The sequence below is a fragment of the Haliaeetus albicilla genome, chromosome 2, assembly GCF_947461875.1.
Source record: "Haliaeetus albicilla chromosome 2, bHalAlb1.1, whole genome shotgun sequence".
In the NCBI taxonomy this organism is placed as follows: Eukaryota; Metazoa; Chordata; class Aves; order Accipitriformes; family Accipitridae; genus Haliaeetus; species Haliaeetus albicilla.
In genome coordinates, this window is record NC_091484.1 from 21,646,560 (window position 1) to 21,665,288 (window position 18,729).

The following is an 18,729-nucleotide window of genomic DNA, read 5'->3' on the forward strand; positions in this document are numbered from 1 at the left end:
CTAGTAGCTTTCAAAACACTTGGCTCCTAGTTGCAGCAAGAGGTCTCACGTACCCCACGAGTTTTTTTTATTTTAGGCATTTCCTATTTTTCCACGCAAGATATACACTGTTGTGTCTCATTGGTAAACCAGAAGCTATGGCATCGTATTACTATATTCAGGAAACTGGAAGCCAAATATTAAGGGGAGGGGGGGGGGGGGGGGGGGGGGCAGGGGGACAAATAATAAGTGCATTTGAAAGCTGTAGCCCACTAATCACAATTTGCAAGTCATCCTCCTGCTAATAACTGGCTTCAGAACTGCTGATTATGCTACTAAGCGAGCTGAAGAAAGAGACTATTAATGGTAAAAATGGTATCCAAGATAAATAATTCTTTTTAAAACACCACTTAAACAAACAAACAAAAAAATTTCATCTTCTACTTAATCCCTTCTTGTGTCTCCTAAATCTATTTCACAGTTTTATTTCAGACAGTTGGCTGCAGCTCCACACCAGGCAGACTCCTATTCAAAAGGAGAACAAAGAGGTCCCTCCTTCCTCCCTGTCCCCTCCTCCCCAGGTCTTCCCCCTTTGCACTTGTTGCCATGTCGTTCAGCCCACAACAGCTCTAGCACTCCAAGCTCTCCAACCACTGATTCAACTCTCTCCCAGAACCTGGCTAGATTTTATTTATTTTTTTTCCTTTTGGTATAGCAGTAACTGCTCCCACCTTGCATTTTCCATTCTGTTTATGCATAAGTAATGTTGCACTTTCTACAGAGACCACGTGAGCCTATCTACAGAATTTCTTCAAGAAGGACCAGTCTCAGGGAGGGCAGCTTTTGGGCTGGCTTGTGTAACCATCAGGGGAGAAAACACAGAGAGTACATCACAGGAAAAGTGGTTTGAAATCCTTCATTGCTAGCTGTGAGCTGCAATACTCATGCCTGAAGGTAATGATGGCACAGTCTACCATGTATCCAAGCACAGATTGGGCTACAGCCTAGCTCAAATGAGAAAAGTGACAAGATTTTGTTCTTGGGATATCACGGCTTCGATTCTTTTATGCTACAACAGCTATCTGTGGAGTCAGTAACAATGAGTAAACAAAAAGCACCCTGATGATCAGAGCACCTTGAAAAGGGGAGAAAGTTACCCTCAACATGCTTTTAGGGGCAGAAAACTTCAAAGCATTTCCCACAGTAGGAGATCCCAACTTCAGCAGAATGTCATTCCTGAGCTTCTGCAAACAGAGCACTTCCTTGCTGCAGCAGACTCTGCTAAACCCTAACAAGAACAACCACCACCACAAATGGGTTTTGTCATCTCCCAAATGTGCATGGATCCAAGCAACCTTATGCAGCACTTGCCAGCAAAACTTCATAGCATCCTTCTGAGTCCAGTTTTTAAAACAGCTGCTTTTCATCCAGGTGCTGGCTTTGGCTAAGCAACAAGTAAACTTGAAATTGGTGCTGTGCCTGTCTGCCATCAAAAAGAAACAAGCGTGGTGTTTGCAAACTGGTAGCACTTCAAAGGGCAAACTGAGTTTTGTCAGAGATTTTTCACAACAGGCTATAATCAGGTGCATTTTCTCCATGACTGAGCCCAGGGATTAAAGAACAAACATCTGAGTCCTAGAACAAAACATTTAGACAGCGAGACTCTTAGCTGTTACAGAACTCTTATCTATCTTGAGTTAACTGGCAATCAGTTAACTTGAGGTCAGAAGATGTGCAATGTACAAGAAAATATAAATTTAGAATAATATTGAGAAATAATTGAATCATAGAGGAATTTTCTGGTAAAGCAATACAAAGACAACAAATTTTGACTTGAGAGGAAAGATAACCACTGTGTTAGACAGAATAATTTCTACTAATCTCTGTTGTTTTGGGAAGTGTGATAAAAGCAGCAACCAGTCTAGGACATACAATGTTGCAGCAACATGGTACAGGATGATTATAGATAAGACTTTTACAACTGAACAGCTGGAGCTGTTATCTAAAGGTGTGAGTGCTATTTTCACCCCATCATCAAACCAAAAACCTAATACAGAAGGACCTGGCATGAGCAGGAGTTCCTCTCATATTCACCCACAGACCACGCTAAAGTTACCACTGAAGAAGCAGCCAAGCTAACTCTTCCAGCAAGTCAGCCTGGAAAGGAACAAGTATCGTCTGCCACCTTCACCAGCTTTCCTCTTTTTATATATATATATATATATATATATAAACTGCTGTTTCTTCTAGAGCACTGACTATGTGGTAGCAACCAGACAGTTCTGTAAAATGCTTCCTGGGTGAATTACCACAGGTATGGTCAAAAATGCTGAAAGCCTTGCTGATCTAGACACTGTAATTAGCTCAATACTTTTTTTTTTTTTTTTTTTTTTTTTAAAGAAACCATCCCTCAATTGCACTTGCACAGATAGGAACAAAATCACGGCCAAAACACAATCATTCTGAGGGTAAATTAAATAGTGTTTGTGAAAGGTTCATATACTAGAGTGGTGAATGACAAAAACAGACAACATCTTTTATACAGGGAGAAATCTCAAAACAAATGCCAACATAATGCAAAATAAACAATAACAACAAGTTACCGGTTTAGACATTTTGCTACCATAACACATTCCCTGTTTGGCCTCAAAGGAACTTTGTGATACATTTCCAGCTGAATCCCGAGGAGCAGCAGTTCCCTTTGGACTTCCCCAAACCACACAGACTTAATACTTACTCAAATACTGCAGGTTATGTCACAAGCAGCTTCCAGCGGACACCAGCTTAGCAAGGACCCGACCAGATCAACTCCTATCTGTTCATGTCAAAAATTGCTATACAAGGACCAAAGATACCCCAAATCTAAACCCCAGCTGGGCTAACACCCAGTGCACAGTAAGGGCTTGTCTGCACTGGGGAAAACAACTAAAATGTCATCCCAGTGTGGAAGCCAGTGTGGACCCACCAGAGTTAACCAAGCCAAGAGCTAAAGCAGTCACACCACTTCACTGCAACCAACTTTTCCGAGCCCACACTGTTTAAGCACACGCAGAGTAGGATAAAAATACCACTGAGGACAAAAGCTTTTCATGCAGCATGGCCCCAGTGAGGGCCATTATTAGCAAAGGTGGAAGATGTTCACAAGAACTTCCTCCTCTACAGAAAAACTGATGGGATGGTGGATGAAGGACCTGCTAACCACATTAAACTGGTATTTGGCTACTACTTTTCAGGCAAACACAAGAATAGCCCACATTCTGGATAACAGGCAGTGTTTAGAAATATGACAAGACAAATACACAGGAGTACGTATTTCTGGCTTCTGTCTGTATCAGGTGTGGCTATCACATACAAATGAATTCTGGGAAACACTCTGGCCATGAGGTTGAATAAATAAATTATTTGGATGAAATCTGAAAAATTACTACTATGCTATGCGGCAGCACTCCCACTCCTCACAGCCACTACAACATCCCACAGCCACCACAGTGCAAGAGATGAAAACATCCTGGAAAGTCGCAGAAGTGGAGATTCTAAGCTCTTCTCTTTATTTCTGCTGGTTCCTCAAATACTACACTTTTGTCTGGAGTTAAAAACAAAACAACAAAAAAATTAGTTTTGCCCAGCTTGATACTCTGAAGAACATTTGGAAATATAAATCCACTGCTGGAATTACTTTTTATCACATTTTACAAGAGTGGTTGCCAAACAAAACCCAGTAATACTGTCTCCTCTTCCCTGTTCCTGTCAACAAGGTGTTGATATCACCACTTAGCAGGGGTCATTTAAATGCTAATATTCTTAAACACAAGCAAAGTAAGAAGAAAAAGCATTTAGGATGGGGGGAGTGCAAGGAGCAGCAACTCTCCCTCTCTTCCCTCCAAAGATGTGATTTTTGATGGTTCTGACGTGCGGAAAACAGACTCCACAATCAGTGAGATTGTAAAGCAGGTATGTTCATTCAGCACTGGGCAGCATGGGGGGTAGTCCCACCAAAGTCGTGCGCACCTGACTTGGCAGTTCGCTTTAAATTTATACAGTCAAGTGTTACATATATAGAGAGTTTCGCAATACGCCTATACATAGGCATTACATATCCCCGCTTCATATTAAAATTAGCTCTAGGAAGTCATTTCCATAGTCTCCTCTCAACTGCGCTTGCGCAGTGCCTCCTTATGGTGGTCGTGAAGATGAAGGCTGTATGTCTTCTTCACGGTGAACTCTTAACTTTCTGTTGTCCCTTGGCATTTGTCCAAATCCCAAGGCCGGTCTTGGCTGGTTGTTGGAGTCGACTGCTGCTTCTTGTCAGGGACTATCTCCTGTCCCAGCCAGCCTCAACAATGCAAACATTAAACATCCGCTTCTCATCCCCTTGGGCCATGTCTACCTCTACTGAAACTTCTTTAACTTCATTATAAGCTAGATAATTTTTAAACAATTCCTATCTACATTCATATATCTACTATATCTACTAAGATTCCTTTGGTTCCCAGTCTCAGTTCAATCTTGCACGATTAGGCTTTTATGTAAAACATACAGTGTGTGCTACACACACGTAACAGATATACAAGAAATTGTACTTGTGTGTGCTGAGAGGGAGGGTAGAATGCAAGCCTGAAGACTTGATGGGAAAACAAACCCAAAATAGAGCAAGCAGGAGAAAAATAAACCAACAAACAAAGCCACCCCACAAAGAAAACCTACTCCACTTTCTTCCTTTATGGGAACTGCACTAAAAGAGGGGGCTGCAGCCCTTTCTCATTCTCCTGTCTTTACCATCTCCACAGTGGTCTAACAGGATTACCTGTTTTTATATACTCTTTTGGATTTTTGCCTCATAGACAATAGTCACCCTCTCCCAACATTACAGAAGCACTAAGAAATGAAGACTGCATAAAACGCCCATTGGACAAGAATTGATTTTGGCAGCAATGTCAAATTAAGTAATCTATGCTTTCAGGTGAAGCTTCACAGGAATGGCTGAGCTTGTCTAACAGCCCAGTGCTGTCAAAAATACAAATTATTTTCTTCCCTCCATCGGCTAGCTTATTTTCTGACAGATTAGCAAACTGAATTGGATCACTGAGGAGTCAGACAAGCACTGGAGGTGACCAAGACAGGGAGCAGGTACTATACAGCCAGTAGCCAGGAAGGGTGGAAAAGGACTACTTTATTTAGTGGCAAAGACCTACTAGCTTAGCATTGTTCATATCTTCTGAAAATTCATTTTCCATTTACCCAGCGAGTTGTGCTTGCACAACTGTTTTCTGGGGCAGCACTGTGAGCTCAGTCAGGGAACTGAACTGGGTTAAGGAATATTGTATTAAAAGTAGCCTTTACTGTCACCTTTAATAGTCTACATCAGTTTTTCAGTCCAGCTTGCTACAGACAGTACTGGCATAACCCTTCAGATGAAGCAGGACAGGAACAAGTGGCTGTGAGCAAGGGCTGGTTAAGTGTTTTGACAGCACTACTGAAATACTCATCAGACTGGGATGGAAAAAACCATTAGCAGGTATGTGAGCAACTGTCCCAAAAAGCACGTTAAATTCGGAAAAACTCCACACCAATCTGTCTTCATTTTCCACTGGACTGGTATACAGTATTATCTCTGTAAGCCAAGCCAAGAGCTAGAATTTCACTGAACAATACAATTTGTCCTTAAAGCATGCACAATTGCCGCCTCAGAGACTTCCAGCTGTACAGCAGCCAACTCTGGAACTGCATGTGTTCAATAGAAGACTCCTCTTAGTCTACAGTCAAAAACCATGCAAATACACTTTTATCTAGAAGCTTATATGAACCTGATCTAGTTGCATTTACTATTTCCAATACAAAGATGACAAAATTTAACAACCATCCCAATTTAAAACAAGTTTTTCTCTCCTGTCAGTGCACTAAGCAATTACAAGTCCCTCAAAATTAAAAGCAGGCTATCTGCAACCACGTCCGAGCAGCATCGACTAGCATGCTCCTGTGCCATGGCTGTACTACAGTAAAGCTGCTCAGCACAGCCATATTGATGAAGCAGACCTCTGAAGAACAACCTTCTCAACAGCAGCAGAAACAATTCTGGTTACTGCCAAGACAGCTAGGATTAGCATAGTCTCAGTTTTTTGCAAAAACTGCATGTTATTTCAGCCAAATGACAAGTGACAGAGACCGTGATAACGCCAATAAAAAAAAAATACTGAAAATTCTGCATAGACCTTTTCCTCCTAGTCATGAGATTATTATTACTGGCAATAACAAAAATAAATTTAAATTCCTTTTATTAACTCTTTGGTCTTTCAGTATTTATGGTTTGTGACTTAAATTCTCCTTTTCTTACTTTAAAAGGGACTATGAGGGTTTTTTTTCCTTTTAAGGAAGGCTGAGAGTCTGTCCCAGTCACACGACTCTTCTGATACATCAAGAAAAAAACCCCACCATATCTTTACCAGTCGTCTTCTACATCAGTAAAACTATCTATACAGCCATTATTTTCTGAAATATTAATTCTGGGCTAGACTCTGGAATACAGCTCTGAACGAGCAAACTATGTTATCTCAGATGGAGACATGATCATTTCTTCCAGTTTGGTACCTAAAGACATTTTTCTTCAGTCATTATGGTACCTCTAGCACTGCTCTCCTTCTGCCTCATTTTAAGGCATTGCACTCTGGGCAGGGAGCAGCAGCAGCACACCCTTACATTTCACTTTTACATTGTCTGTACATCCAACCAGATGGACTGCATATTCAGCTCCCCGTAATTAGGCACAAACTGGGCTTCAGACGAAAAACTAGCATTAGAAGCTCTATGGAAATCTTTCTGAAAAGTCTCTTAAAAGGTAAATAACTGTGTGTGTGTGTGCACACCCACACCCCTCTTTGGTGATACAGATGCAGAGTCTGAGAAATGATTGGACATCATGGATAATTATAAAATGGAATAAGCATTTAGTGGTTCTTCATGACTTTACTCGTCTTGCAGTCTCTGCTATAATACATAGGTCACCCAAACCTTAAAAATAAACATAAAAATGTGGGGGGGTGTCCTCTTTTTTTTTTCCTTCAGTTAATAAGAGACTCATAGCATGCTCTGGAAGCAAGAATGAGCCTGAAGGAAAAACAAAGATGAGCCATCTCAATCAACAGGATTGAGATACATGTGGACAGTTTCTAAGACATGTTGCATCTCTGCCAATGTAAATATATTCATATAGACAAGATGCACTCTCCGTTTCACCAGGGCCCCATGCAACCTACAATCTGCCTACCACCAGCCCCTATAGCTTTGTCCCAGTACACAACACGTCTACAGTTCCTTTGCTCTAAGCAGCAGGCATTCAAGGAAATCTGGCCCAAATTATGGTACCTACACATAGTATTGAAACCACTTTTGAAAACATATGCAAAATAAAAAAAAAAAACCTCTCTCAATTTGTTATTTTTCAAGCTATATTAACAGTAAGAAGCTGGAAAGGCTATTCTCTAATGCATTTTAATTTTCTTCAATATTCAGGAATACAACATATGGAAAATTAACTAGGAAACACTGTTAGTTCTTGTCAACTTTATATACTACTACTTCTTTTCATCACCAGCAAAATGAAGCAGAGGTAACTAAAAACCCAGGGATTTACATTCTCTTACTTTGGTCACTGTACTTTTATTATTTCAGTGAAGCTGATGACTATAAGTAGCACAATAAATAAAGCCAACTATAAATAAAGCACAGGTCTCTTCCTCGGTGAAAGTTATATAAAAAGCTGGAGTCTCACTTTCCAGAGGCTGCCCACTAAAACTTAATCACACGCTCAAATTATAACTTAAGATCTGCCCCTAACATGAGTCCCACGTGCAAAGAAAACCTCAGAGCAACCTTACACGGAGCATGATGGTACTTTTAATGAGCACTGCCTGTCCCTTTGGGGAAAATAGAGAATAAAGCTTGAATTAACAAAATTCATCGATTTCTAGCACAGCTGCACCACACCGTGAACAGAGGCACCACTCAGCCTGGGCTTACTGATGCAGGGCTGTCCTCAGCTGCGTTAACCCACAGGCAGCTGGGAAAACACACAGAGGGGCTCCTTGCAGCACAGCAGCAGCCACCCCACAGGGTATGTCCCATTTCCCTCTGACCCCCACAGAGCCTTAGTGCCAAGTCTCCAGGTTGCAATACCAGAGCACAAACAGGCACTCTCATGCTATTTCACAACATAACTGCTCTCAGGTTGTGGCTCAATGATGCACCTAGGCCAATGTAATGGTTTGTAGCCACAAAAAAGGGTCTTTTCTGCATCCACTCATGCCCGCTTCCTCTCTTGCTTCTTCAAGTCCCAAACCAAGCAGAAAACTAACTGCAAAACTTTGCAACCAAGTTAACAAGCTGCATTGGCTTTATGAAGCATCTGGACACCAGAACCAGGCTCCGGAAGGAAGCAGGACTGGGCTGGAGAGAGGGGATTAACTCACAAGGAATGGGAGAAGAGGGTGGGAGCTGGACCTTCTCTTAGAAGCACCAAGCCATTAGGGTTCTCTCACCTGTATGGTTGCGTCATAGCCTCACTCAAGCAAGGCTGGCTCAAAAACAGTAACTCAAAGGTGGGTAAAATAACTCCACAGTGAAGATATATCTTAAATGTATCTTTACAAAATGTTTTCTGTTCTAAAACTGGGCCATCAAAGAAGTTTCTGCCCTTCCCTGAAATTTCTGGCTGCTCAATCCTCCTCTAATACTGTCCCCACTTTGTGATGCTAATATAATTATTTGGATAGGTCCACCTATGGACACCGAAATGATCAGAGCTAAAAATACCATTGGGGAAAAGAAAGTGGCAGGTACTGGGGCAGGGAAAAGGAGGAAAAAGAGCTTTTTGGTTTGAAGCATTTTTGGTGACCTGGTCAGCAGCACAGCCCACAAGGCCACCCTGCTGAGGGTACACAGCCCAGGGTGGAAGCTAATGGCAAGGAGGCCTTCAGCTTGCTTTGCCTGTTCAGCGAGCATCTTGCGGGACCTCTTATTAATGGTACTGCAGAGGGTCCAAGCAAAAACAGGAATAGAAAACATAGGAGGACAATTGACTGACTCCAGTTGCTTTTCCTTGACAGCCTAGGGTGCTCGAATGGCTGGCTGTCCTTGTCCCACTCTCTCCTCCATATATTACCCTTCTTCACCTCCCACACACACCTTGTTCACTCACAGGCCATTTTAGGAAACTGTTTTGTTGTGATAATGAAGTAAAAAACCAAACCAAACCAAAACAAAAATCTTCTTCTGAGGAAGTCGTTTGTCTGTTGGCTTAGCGTGCTGAAATAGCAAAGAGTTACAGACCCTGAAGTGGGAGGACAGGATCAATAGCTTGAAGTCAGACGAGAAAGGAAAGCAGCAGCACCACAGCAGGCTTAGGCTGCTAAGTCTGTGTATATTAGGGTTTGCTCCTTTCATTAAATCTCAAGTTCTATTAAATATGTATTTATCAGCCAGTAATGCACAGTATAAAAGCAGAAGGGAATGTACAGCGTAGCACAGATGTCCTTGCTTTACAACTCCCTTCACAAAACCAGACTTGGAAAAACCCGACCTCCAGACCCCCTCAGAATCTGCAAAATGTCTAGGCTGCTGAACACAGAAAAGACTGCAGTGACTACTGAGAGTTCATCAACACGTGAAGCTGCTGGAAACTCTCACAGTCTAAGTCTTTGTTCAATGCCCAAACTAGATAGCGTTTCTCCCCACAGGCAGAAACACTGATAAATAGATTAGACAGGTAGACTGATCAGTGCATCTTTGGTGATACATTACACCAGCTAAAAAGCAAAATCTGAAATCCCTCCAAATGCAAGCCATTAAAAAAAAAAAAAAAAAAAAAGGCACAATAGACTTTGCTCCTATGTCCAGTCTACAAGCCTGCTGTGTGGTTTGAAAACTTATACCCTCAGCCAGGAATTACTACTAGGGTGTAATTTGCTGAGCAGTTCTTTCAATAGTGGTTCTGGCTTAAGTAGTTTCCCTCCCAAATAGTTATTTTTAATCCAGACCAGTCTCCTACAGCTTGGCCCATCCCACAGCTGCAAAACAGTAGTACAAACACATCCGAAGCATGAGGAGGGCACTTGCTTTAGCCTTGATGCAGCTAAAAGAAATGCTTGTAAAAAATGGGAATGTTCCCTGTCTGTTTCAATAGCAAATGAAGTGCTTTATTTTAAATACCTTCTGCAGCTGAGTAAGTTAAACAACTTAAATAAATCCATGACAAAATTAAGTACAGAGGCAGTGACTTGTGATTTGCTTATGTTTCTGATCTTCATAGGCACATGTGAGCCTGCCCATTCAGTATATTTTTTAATTAGTACAGTAACTGGGTGTGCATATGTTTACATCAACTTAAACCTGTCTTTGTTTTTAAATTTAATTTGGTCCCTAAACAACAAATATTATATGAATATAAGACTAGTTGACAAATTTGATAAAAAAAAATATAAAAAACCTGCTTCTAGTCAAGTGGCATAATATGTGCCACAGACCACATCACTGCAAAAAATAAAGACCATAACCCCAAAACACTTAAGATGAAACCATGAGCTATTGGAAATCCAGTATGTAGCTGAAGTTAGGCATGAGGGATTCAAAGTCCAATAAACCATTGACCACAATAACAGGCAGGGATCAGTGGCAGCGTGCTTTTACATTTCCCAATCTAAGGGCTACTGAATTCTAAAAAGTACTTAATTATTCTGTGGAAAATTCCAGTATATCTTGTGTGGGGTCATCAGAGACAATTTGTGTTCCATTTCAAAGTCCACTTACTACTTTTGCTTTACCCCCTAACCCTATAAGGGAACATGAGCTGATTTGTGAGGGGATTTGGACTGATTCAGCAATTGACTTCTGAAGTCTGGTCCACAAGACTGAACACCCCCAACAAATAAGAAAGCTACTTTCAAAGCATTTTCCTTCTCTCAGGAAAGGGTGCGGATATTGTTGATTTGTTTACATGTAGTAGAGGTTGACACTGACTACAAACACTAAAAATCTTACTTGAGCAAAAGCCTACTTGAAATAGTAACTGTTAAACATAATTTAATAGTACAACAATCCAGTTGATACTTTTCTGTAGTACCCTCCACATTAAGCCAATAGACACTTACTCAGGACTATGGTCCTGAATTTTACCAATGGTGAAAATTGGCAAGATGTTCTGGTAATGAATAAATGTATTTTCAGCGGTCAGATTTCAATTTTGTGTCTGAAAGCCATTGCCATTTGAAAAACCTCAGCCAGAATTAAAACAATAAAAATGGAAATAAAGTAAGCACTGGGTTTTGCTCCACAAGTTCTCAGTAACGTGAAAATTACAACACAGTTTTCAGATGACATGACTTAAATATCAGCCTTTGAATATACTATCAATGATTTATCTAAATTCCAATGGGTAGAGAAGAAACTAGGACCAGTCTCCCCAAAACGTCATGGCACAGAAGGTACTTGTGACTTCCTACTTTGCTTACCCCCAATCCCCATCAGCCCATTGTTAGGGGAAATTAAAAAATATTCTCACTGATAATGGATATACTATTCTAGCAGCCCAGAACTTTTCAGATGTTTGATTTTATATAATCTTATAAGTTGTATACAGAAATACTTCAGGCACTCAGAGAGTGAACGTGAAAGCACCCCAGAACTTTTCAGATGTTTGATCTTATATAATCTTATAAGTTGTATACAGAAATACTTCAGGCACTCAGAGAGTGAACGTGAAAGCACCCCATATGGGAGGAACTTCAGAGCTTAAGCAGGATACTTACTCTGTGCCGCTTTCAACCATTTGTGTTAGGAGGGAAATGCCATCTAGGTTTATAAATTCTTGGGCAAATGTAACATCCCGTGAGTAGTTGGCTAAGTCTTTCAGTGCTTCTAACTTCGCATCCATACTAGAAGACTGGATCCTCTCATGAAGCTGCTGTGCATTTTGAGCCTAAGAGAGAAACAAAACAAAAACAAAAAAGCTTTTGTTACAATAGCAATAATGAATAAAACATACCACAAGCAATTTCCATGTTTAATATTAATAATAGTTGACACTTGCATGCTCAGAAATAAGTAAGTAGCTCACATAGGAACTACTTTTACAAAAGTGTATTACTCATTTATTAGTCCATTATTACCTATAATTACTTGGATTGTTGCAGAATCATTAGCAGAGCAATAGACAGATATCCCATTGTCTCAGGCAAAATGTAAGCATTACAGAAGACAGCCTTTGGCTTGAGGAGCTTGTGTGTCACATCAATAAAAGTAGAAACAAAAATAAAACAAATTGCATCAGACAATCTCAGTATACTAATGGCAGCACTTTTTGCCTTTCAACACTTCCTCGGTTTATGCATTTCTCATGACCTTTAACAATGAAGACCATATACTGTCCTAATCAGGTTATATCAGTAGAGACCAACTTCAGACCTTCTGCTCCTTCCTCACCCTCTTCCTTTTGTTCACAATCAATTAAAAAACTTGCACTCTCTCTTACAAGGAGCATAGGAATAATTATTTCCCACATAACACTATGATATTATCACTCATACATCTTTATGCAAGGTCAATATCCACACATATTAGGTCATTTGCCCATTAATGCTTCAAATACAGGATGAGACAATGAAATCCAAAATGAACACTGAAGATAAAAAGCTAGAGGGATATTTAAATAATGCATATTAAATTGTCTCTGTCTTTAGCCATACAAATACTTTAGAAGACATCTCACGTTTTCAGTGTGATGCTTTCACTTACCTGAACACAATACCTAAAAGCTTCAGTTAATAGCTAGCTAGCCAATACTCTTCTTAGAAGAATAATCCTCGCCACTATACTTGCAAAATTCAATTTTCTAAAACTCATTTCTTACCTGCTGTCCTGGTCTTGGCTGGGATAGAGTTAATTTTCTTTCTGGTAGCTGGTATAGTGTTATGTCTTGGATTCAGTATGAGAAGAATGTTGATAACACATGGATGTTTTCAGTTGTTGCTAAGTAGTGTTTAGACTAACTCAAGGATTCTTCGGCTTCTCATGCCCAGCCAGCAAGAAGGCTGGAGGGGCACAAGAAGTTGGGAGGGGACACAGCCAGGGCAGCTGACCCAAAGTGGCCAAAGGGGTATTCCATACCATGTGATGTCATGCCCAGTATATAAACTGGGGGGATTTGGCCTGGAAGGATTGCTGTGTGGTAACTAATTGGGCATCGGTTGGCAGGTGGTGAGCAATTGCATTGTGCATCACTTGTTTCATATATTCCAATCCTATTATTATTATTATCATTATTATTATTTCCTTCCTTTCTGTCCTATTAAACTGTCTTTATCTCAACCCATGAGTTTTACTTTTTTTTTTCCAATTCTCTCCCCCATCCCACTGGGTGGGGAGGAGTGATCAAGCAGATGCATGGTGCTTAGTTGCTGGCCAGGGTTAAACCACAACGCCTGCACTGAATGAAAGGTGAATGAGAAGCTATGTGTCATTAGGAAACCAAATTAATAGTAAATTCTGCTGAGAGATATTTTCTCTGAGATTATGCTTATTCTTTCTCAGCTGGAGAAGAAAAATAGAAGAAAAGGCTCTGCTGACAGACAATTCCTTTTCTGTTCAAGTAATGAATATACTCTTCACAGAGATGGTCGTCTCTGCAGATCAAGATTCTGAAGTAGTAGACATTTTTAGTGCAAGTGAACATTTAAACAGGGAACACAGGAAAAACTACTACCGTGTTGTTACAGATACAGCTTCCCATCTACATAACTTTGTTGCACAAACATTAATAAATTAAATGTCCCAATATCCTCCAAGATCAGCAAGGTTTGTTTCTTCGCATTTTCACAAAGAAAAATTAACACATCATCTCCAATCAGCTTTTGGCCAGAACCTATGTGTGAGGAGCGTGTATGGGGAGGAAGTGTCTTCTAGTTAGTATGACTGTGGTTAACATCTTCTGTTAAGAACCATTGAAAAGAAACAGCTTATCTTTAGTCCTGAGCTTTTCTGTGCCATAGGTATTGGGCGGTGCAGCTGTAGCAGTTACATTATCTATAAAAAGGCAGAATCCTGTTATCCAAAAGGTCTTTCTGCCACCCTAATTACCTACTCTATCAATAGGTTTGAGTTGTAATGGGGAAAACAATGGCTTATACAGTCTCTCCGTAATGGCAATGTCTGTCCAAATAGTACTAAAAGAATATTTTCTCAAACTTAAGCAGCGGGTAGGCTAAATTGTTTGCCAAAGCCTATGGAAGAAATCAAAATAGATCCCACTAGCTTCCAACTTCAGGATAACCACAGACTACTTCCTCCAACCCTTTTCCTTCATCAGAGAGGGTGAAGGAAGTTTTGCTAAAGTACTGCTGTATAATCAGCTACAAAAATTCAGAGCAACCACTATTATTACCTGTGCCAGCAGTTCAACAGCTAACTCCTACCTCACCAAACAACCTCCTTCACTGAGCTGTTTCTACTCTAGACTCCCCACTATAACAACTCAGGAAGACTCAGAGATACAAAGCATCCTCAAAACACTACTCTTTCTCAGAATAAATGCAACTTCTGAATTCCTGCCCATCTCAGTAAATAAACACTTCGGAAAAATCTTCAATACCACCATAGCAGCTGCATTCCCCCAGCTCTGGAAATGGTTGCTCAAATTTAACCTTAACCTCATTAAGATCTGTGCACATGCCTTCTTCGACCTGCTATGGTTCTGGGAAGTTACCGACCCCACTATCTGCCTACTGAAAGATACAGGTCTTCCAGCTTTTCATGGGAAGTGGGTCCTCTGAAAGCTCCTGGACTCAGTGAAAATGAAACAAGTAGGAAAGATGAATGAAACACCCAGTTCAGTGTGACTGAGCAGCTCTCCTGAGCTGCTCAACCAGTAAGTCTGAGTGGGTGGAACTTGGGCAGCAAGCACATTACAAGCATGGAAAGAGCTAACCCTACCTCCCACTAAAACCGAAAACACCAGTACAGGGACGTGCACTAACAGCTCACCCACACTGCAGAACAGCAGCATGAGTGGGACCAACCTATTGCCAGAGATACGTTAATCCTCTTTCCTCGGAAGTCAGTGAGAGCTTTGAAATACACCACACTAAAACCAAAACATAATCTTAGATCAGAGACAGCTTGGTCCCCTCTACAGAGCACAAAAATCTAAAAAGCAATGTCTCTCTGATACAAAAGTGATTCAGCCCTGTTTTAAGCACATAAAAGAGAGCTTACTAACACCATAGGCTTTATCTGACTAGGCCAATGCTAACGCCCCATCAGCAAAGTTTCTACAGAGCTGTACTTTTCTTACATTAAACAAGTTTTGCAAGACACTGCATCCAATAAACCTTGCTCCTTATACTACCGGAAAAGAACTGATAATGGCAGAGCAGATCTTGATTAAAGGGGTAAACAAATATTTGTCTCAGCAAGAGTGCTGGTACATGTCTCACTGGAAACATGACAAAAAGTAATACTGGGTGTTGTCATCACAAGTGCCTGATGGGTGAAAACATTGCTTCAGTGAATACCATGCAGTTCTCACAAGCCTCCTAGTTCTTGTTGCCATAGCACTCATACGTGCTTATGGAATGTACAGCTCACTTATGCATTAAAAAATGAAACCCAGATGAAATATGCTCCGAGTGCTTACCAGGGAGCTATTTTAATGATTTACAATCCATCAGTGGATGGACAGAGGGCACAGCTCATTAACACAACAGCAGAGCTAGCTGCCATGTCTCTGCTTTTCCTGAAATATCATTCAGTAAGAATAAATAAATATATAAAACCTGCCCAACTGAGAACCTTTATGAGGGAATTAGCAGAAACACGGCTGTTCAGGTAAATGAAAGACAGCATTAACTGCTCTCCTGTTCAGAAAGGAAGACAGGAAGCTTGTAAAATGTGTGCTGTTGAAGCCCCAGCATTTCAAAAGGCTGTCAAGAGGCATAAAGCTGCATGTCTAGTCTTAAATGACTTGCTCCAAGGACAGCCAGAAAGATTGCCCTTAGGGAGTAGCAGTGCTTAAAAGGAGCAGCTTGATGAGATTGTCAGCTTAAAAAGAAAACTAATGACCTAAATCCAAGATGTGACTTGCTTAGAGACTGAAATAGCCATTTGGAGGTTAGGAATCCCAAGATCATCCTAACAAGGGATTCTACTGATCAAATTATCATTTCTTTGCCACCAAATACTTTGTGCAAACTTTGAAAGCAACTTATAACCTAGACGTATGCAGGGTTTCTGTACAGAATACAAAATGCAGCGAGCAAGGACAGGAAGGAGGACACAGATTCCAAATGCAACCACCACCAAAGATTAACGTGCTATGGAAGAAATTTGCACCACTGATTTAAGTTGCTGTTTTGCCATTATGTAATCAGTTTTCCTCTTTATCCTTTACAAAAAGCAAATAAAATATGAGTATTCTGGTCTTCCCTGTAGATAAGTTAGTCACATTACTCAATGTTCTGCAACTACCAAATACAGTTTTGTACTAACCAAACAGGTGCATTTCTGTGGTTTAATTTAATACTGTGGTGGTTTAAACTGCTGTCTTTTTCTGGCTTGTTACTGCCACTTCACCTACAACTGCACACACGTCAGAAAGCAATGGAGGAGTGGATACATTACATAATCATCATTATACACAAACCAGATTCAACAGATCCCGCAAGGCTGACTAGCGTCTGATGCCAGGTAAGCAATGAGATTCCACTTTAATTAGTAAAGACATTAATTGTTAACATTTTTACATTCATACTCAAGCACAATTTCTACTAAAGCCCTGTGCAAACATAATACACAGAGCAGTGCTACATAATCACTATACACAATTAAGGAGGAAGAAACAGAGAAACAGGGAAATTGTCACGCCTAGAGTCACGTACTAAATCAATGATAAAAGCATTAGAGATGCATAGCCATATGTATTATGTAAATATGCCTAAAATAAGTTTATGCAATCAGTAGCCACTTATGAATGAGAAGCAATTTTTCCTCTTGCTGCATTTGAAACAATCCCTTTTGTTTACTATTCAAAAGGGGAAACCTGAAAACACGAGATTAAACCTTTATCTATAAAAAGACAAAAACCAACTCCACTTCGCAAATCTTTCTCTTGTACTATGAGCAGACAAATATAAAATTGGCTCATTGACTTCCATGGTCAGTGCTCCTGGTATAAGGTTCAATAATAACTAATTCACCATTACATGATAATCACAATCATAGGCTAGACCTGCAAATATTTATGCATTTACTGAAATTCAAGAACATTAAGACAGTTGAGCATGTATTAAAGCAATTGTAGATTAAAAATTACAGACCAGATCCCGAAACTTTACTTAAAGAATTCAGATGCATAAGTAGAAATGGGTTAAAAAAACCCTCTGCACTTCCTTGTCTGTGTAGAACACATATAAATAAAAAAACACGTTGCTCTCATCCGTAACAGCATTCAGGGAAAATACTATGATGACTGTTAATGAACACCCCTGTTTACATGATTGCTCATGCTAGAAATGCTAATACAGCTGCCTACAAACAACTTACAGGTTTGAGAACTCAACCAATCTCCAACCAGCGGATCAAATTAAAACATGCAACAAAAGCAAATGATCAGGCACCATAAATACCACATTAGAAAAGGCTACCTATTGACTCAGCATTTAAGGTATACAGTTCATGAGCAAGGCATGTTTTTTACATGCACAAGAAGCCACTTCCAAATAAACAGCGAGTGCTCAAATAATCAGTTCTGTTTGAAAACCGATAAATTAAAAAAGAGGCCAGTTCCTTCAGTTTAATTTTCCCAGTATTTTAGCATCCTTTCAAAATGATTAGTCATTTGAATGAGGATTTGCAGGATCTGATCAAAGGAATCCCACAGTTCAACACACTAAAAGGTTAGACTCTGCTTGCTGCATTGCAGGACACAACTGTCCTTTCAGAACAGTCTCACACTCGGGAGCAATTACAGCTCATTTATTTATACATCTACCCACCATCCACTGGAATATGTTTATCACAAAACAGACAATAGCAATCTGGCATTTCAACTGTCAGGTATGTTCAAATACAAAGAAATGTTGCATATGAAAGTTTTGATGAGTCCCTTCAGAAATGCAAATGGACAAGGGGGGAAAACAGATCATAGAAAACTGCAAAAACACACAATAGCACAAAGAATTGTTAAGAAAGATGATAGGAGAAGTTAAAAATAAATAAGAAAGATGATATAGGAACAAAGATAATATGAGAGAAATTCAATCTGTACTCAAGTTTCCTAGGAAACAGAGTGTCTGTGTGGCGAGTGGTTTATAGAGGAAAAAACCAGCATTGTTTAGAAAAAACAGCCTTTCAGAGAATCACACAAACTTAGCAAACAGACCCACAGATACAAAGAGGCAGTTCAAATTCCCACCAGGCCTAGACTGGCGTTTGCAAAGTTTTAACTCAAGTTTAAAATAGACACATTGTAAATCTCTGAAGGCAAGCATTTATAATGGCTTTAGCAGCACACGTAACTGCAGTTTTGCCCTTGAAATATTAACAATGATTTTCAGAAAAGGCCTCTACATACACATGCAAAAAAAATTGAGATTAAAAAAGAGAGAGTATTTAACATTTAGAGTTGGGGAGTTAGATTTCAAATCCTAGTTTTAAAAAAGCCAACCCAAAAATGCTGGTTTACTACTTCTAGACAAAACTACCTTTTACCCC

The 18,729-nt window shown here is 40.1% G+C and overlaps 1 protein-coding gene across 3 annotated transcripts in view; it reads right to left on the bottom strand.

The window, feature by feature from the left end:
• ELMO1 (engulfment and cell motility 1) overlaps positions 1-18,729 on the bottom strand; it is a 317,430-nt gene that overhangs the window by 218,974 nt on the left and 79,727 nt on the right. For all 3 annotated transcript variants that reach the window (XM_069809495.1, XM_069809506.1, XM_069809487.1), the window contains one exon: positions 11,775-11,944. In XM_069809495.1, coding sequence (XP_069665596.1) covers positions 11,775-11,944 — 170 coding nt within the window. The remainder of the gene's footprint in view (positions 1-11,774; positions 11,945-18,729) is intronic.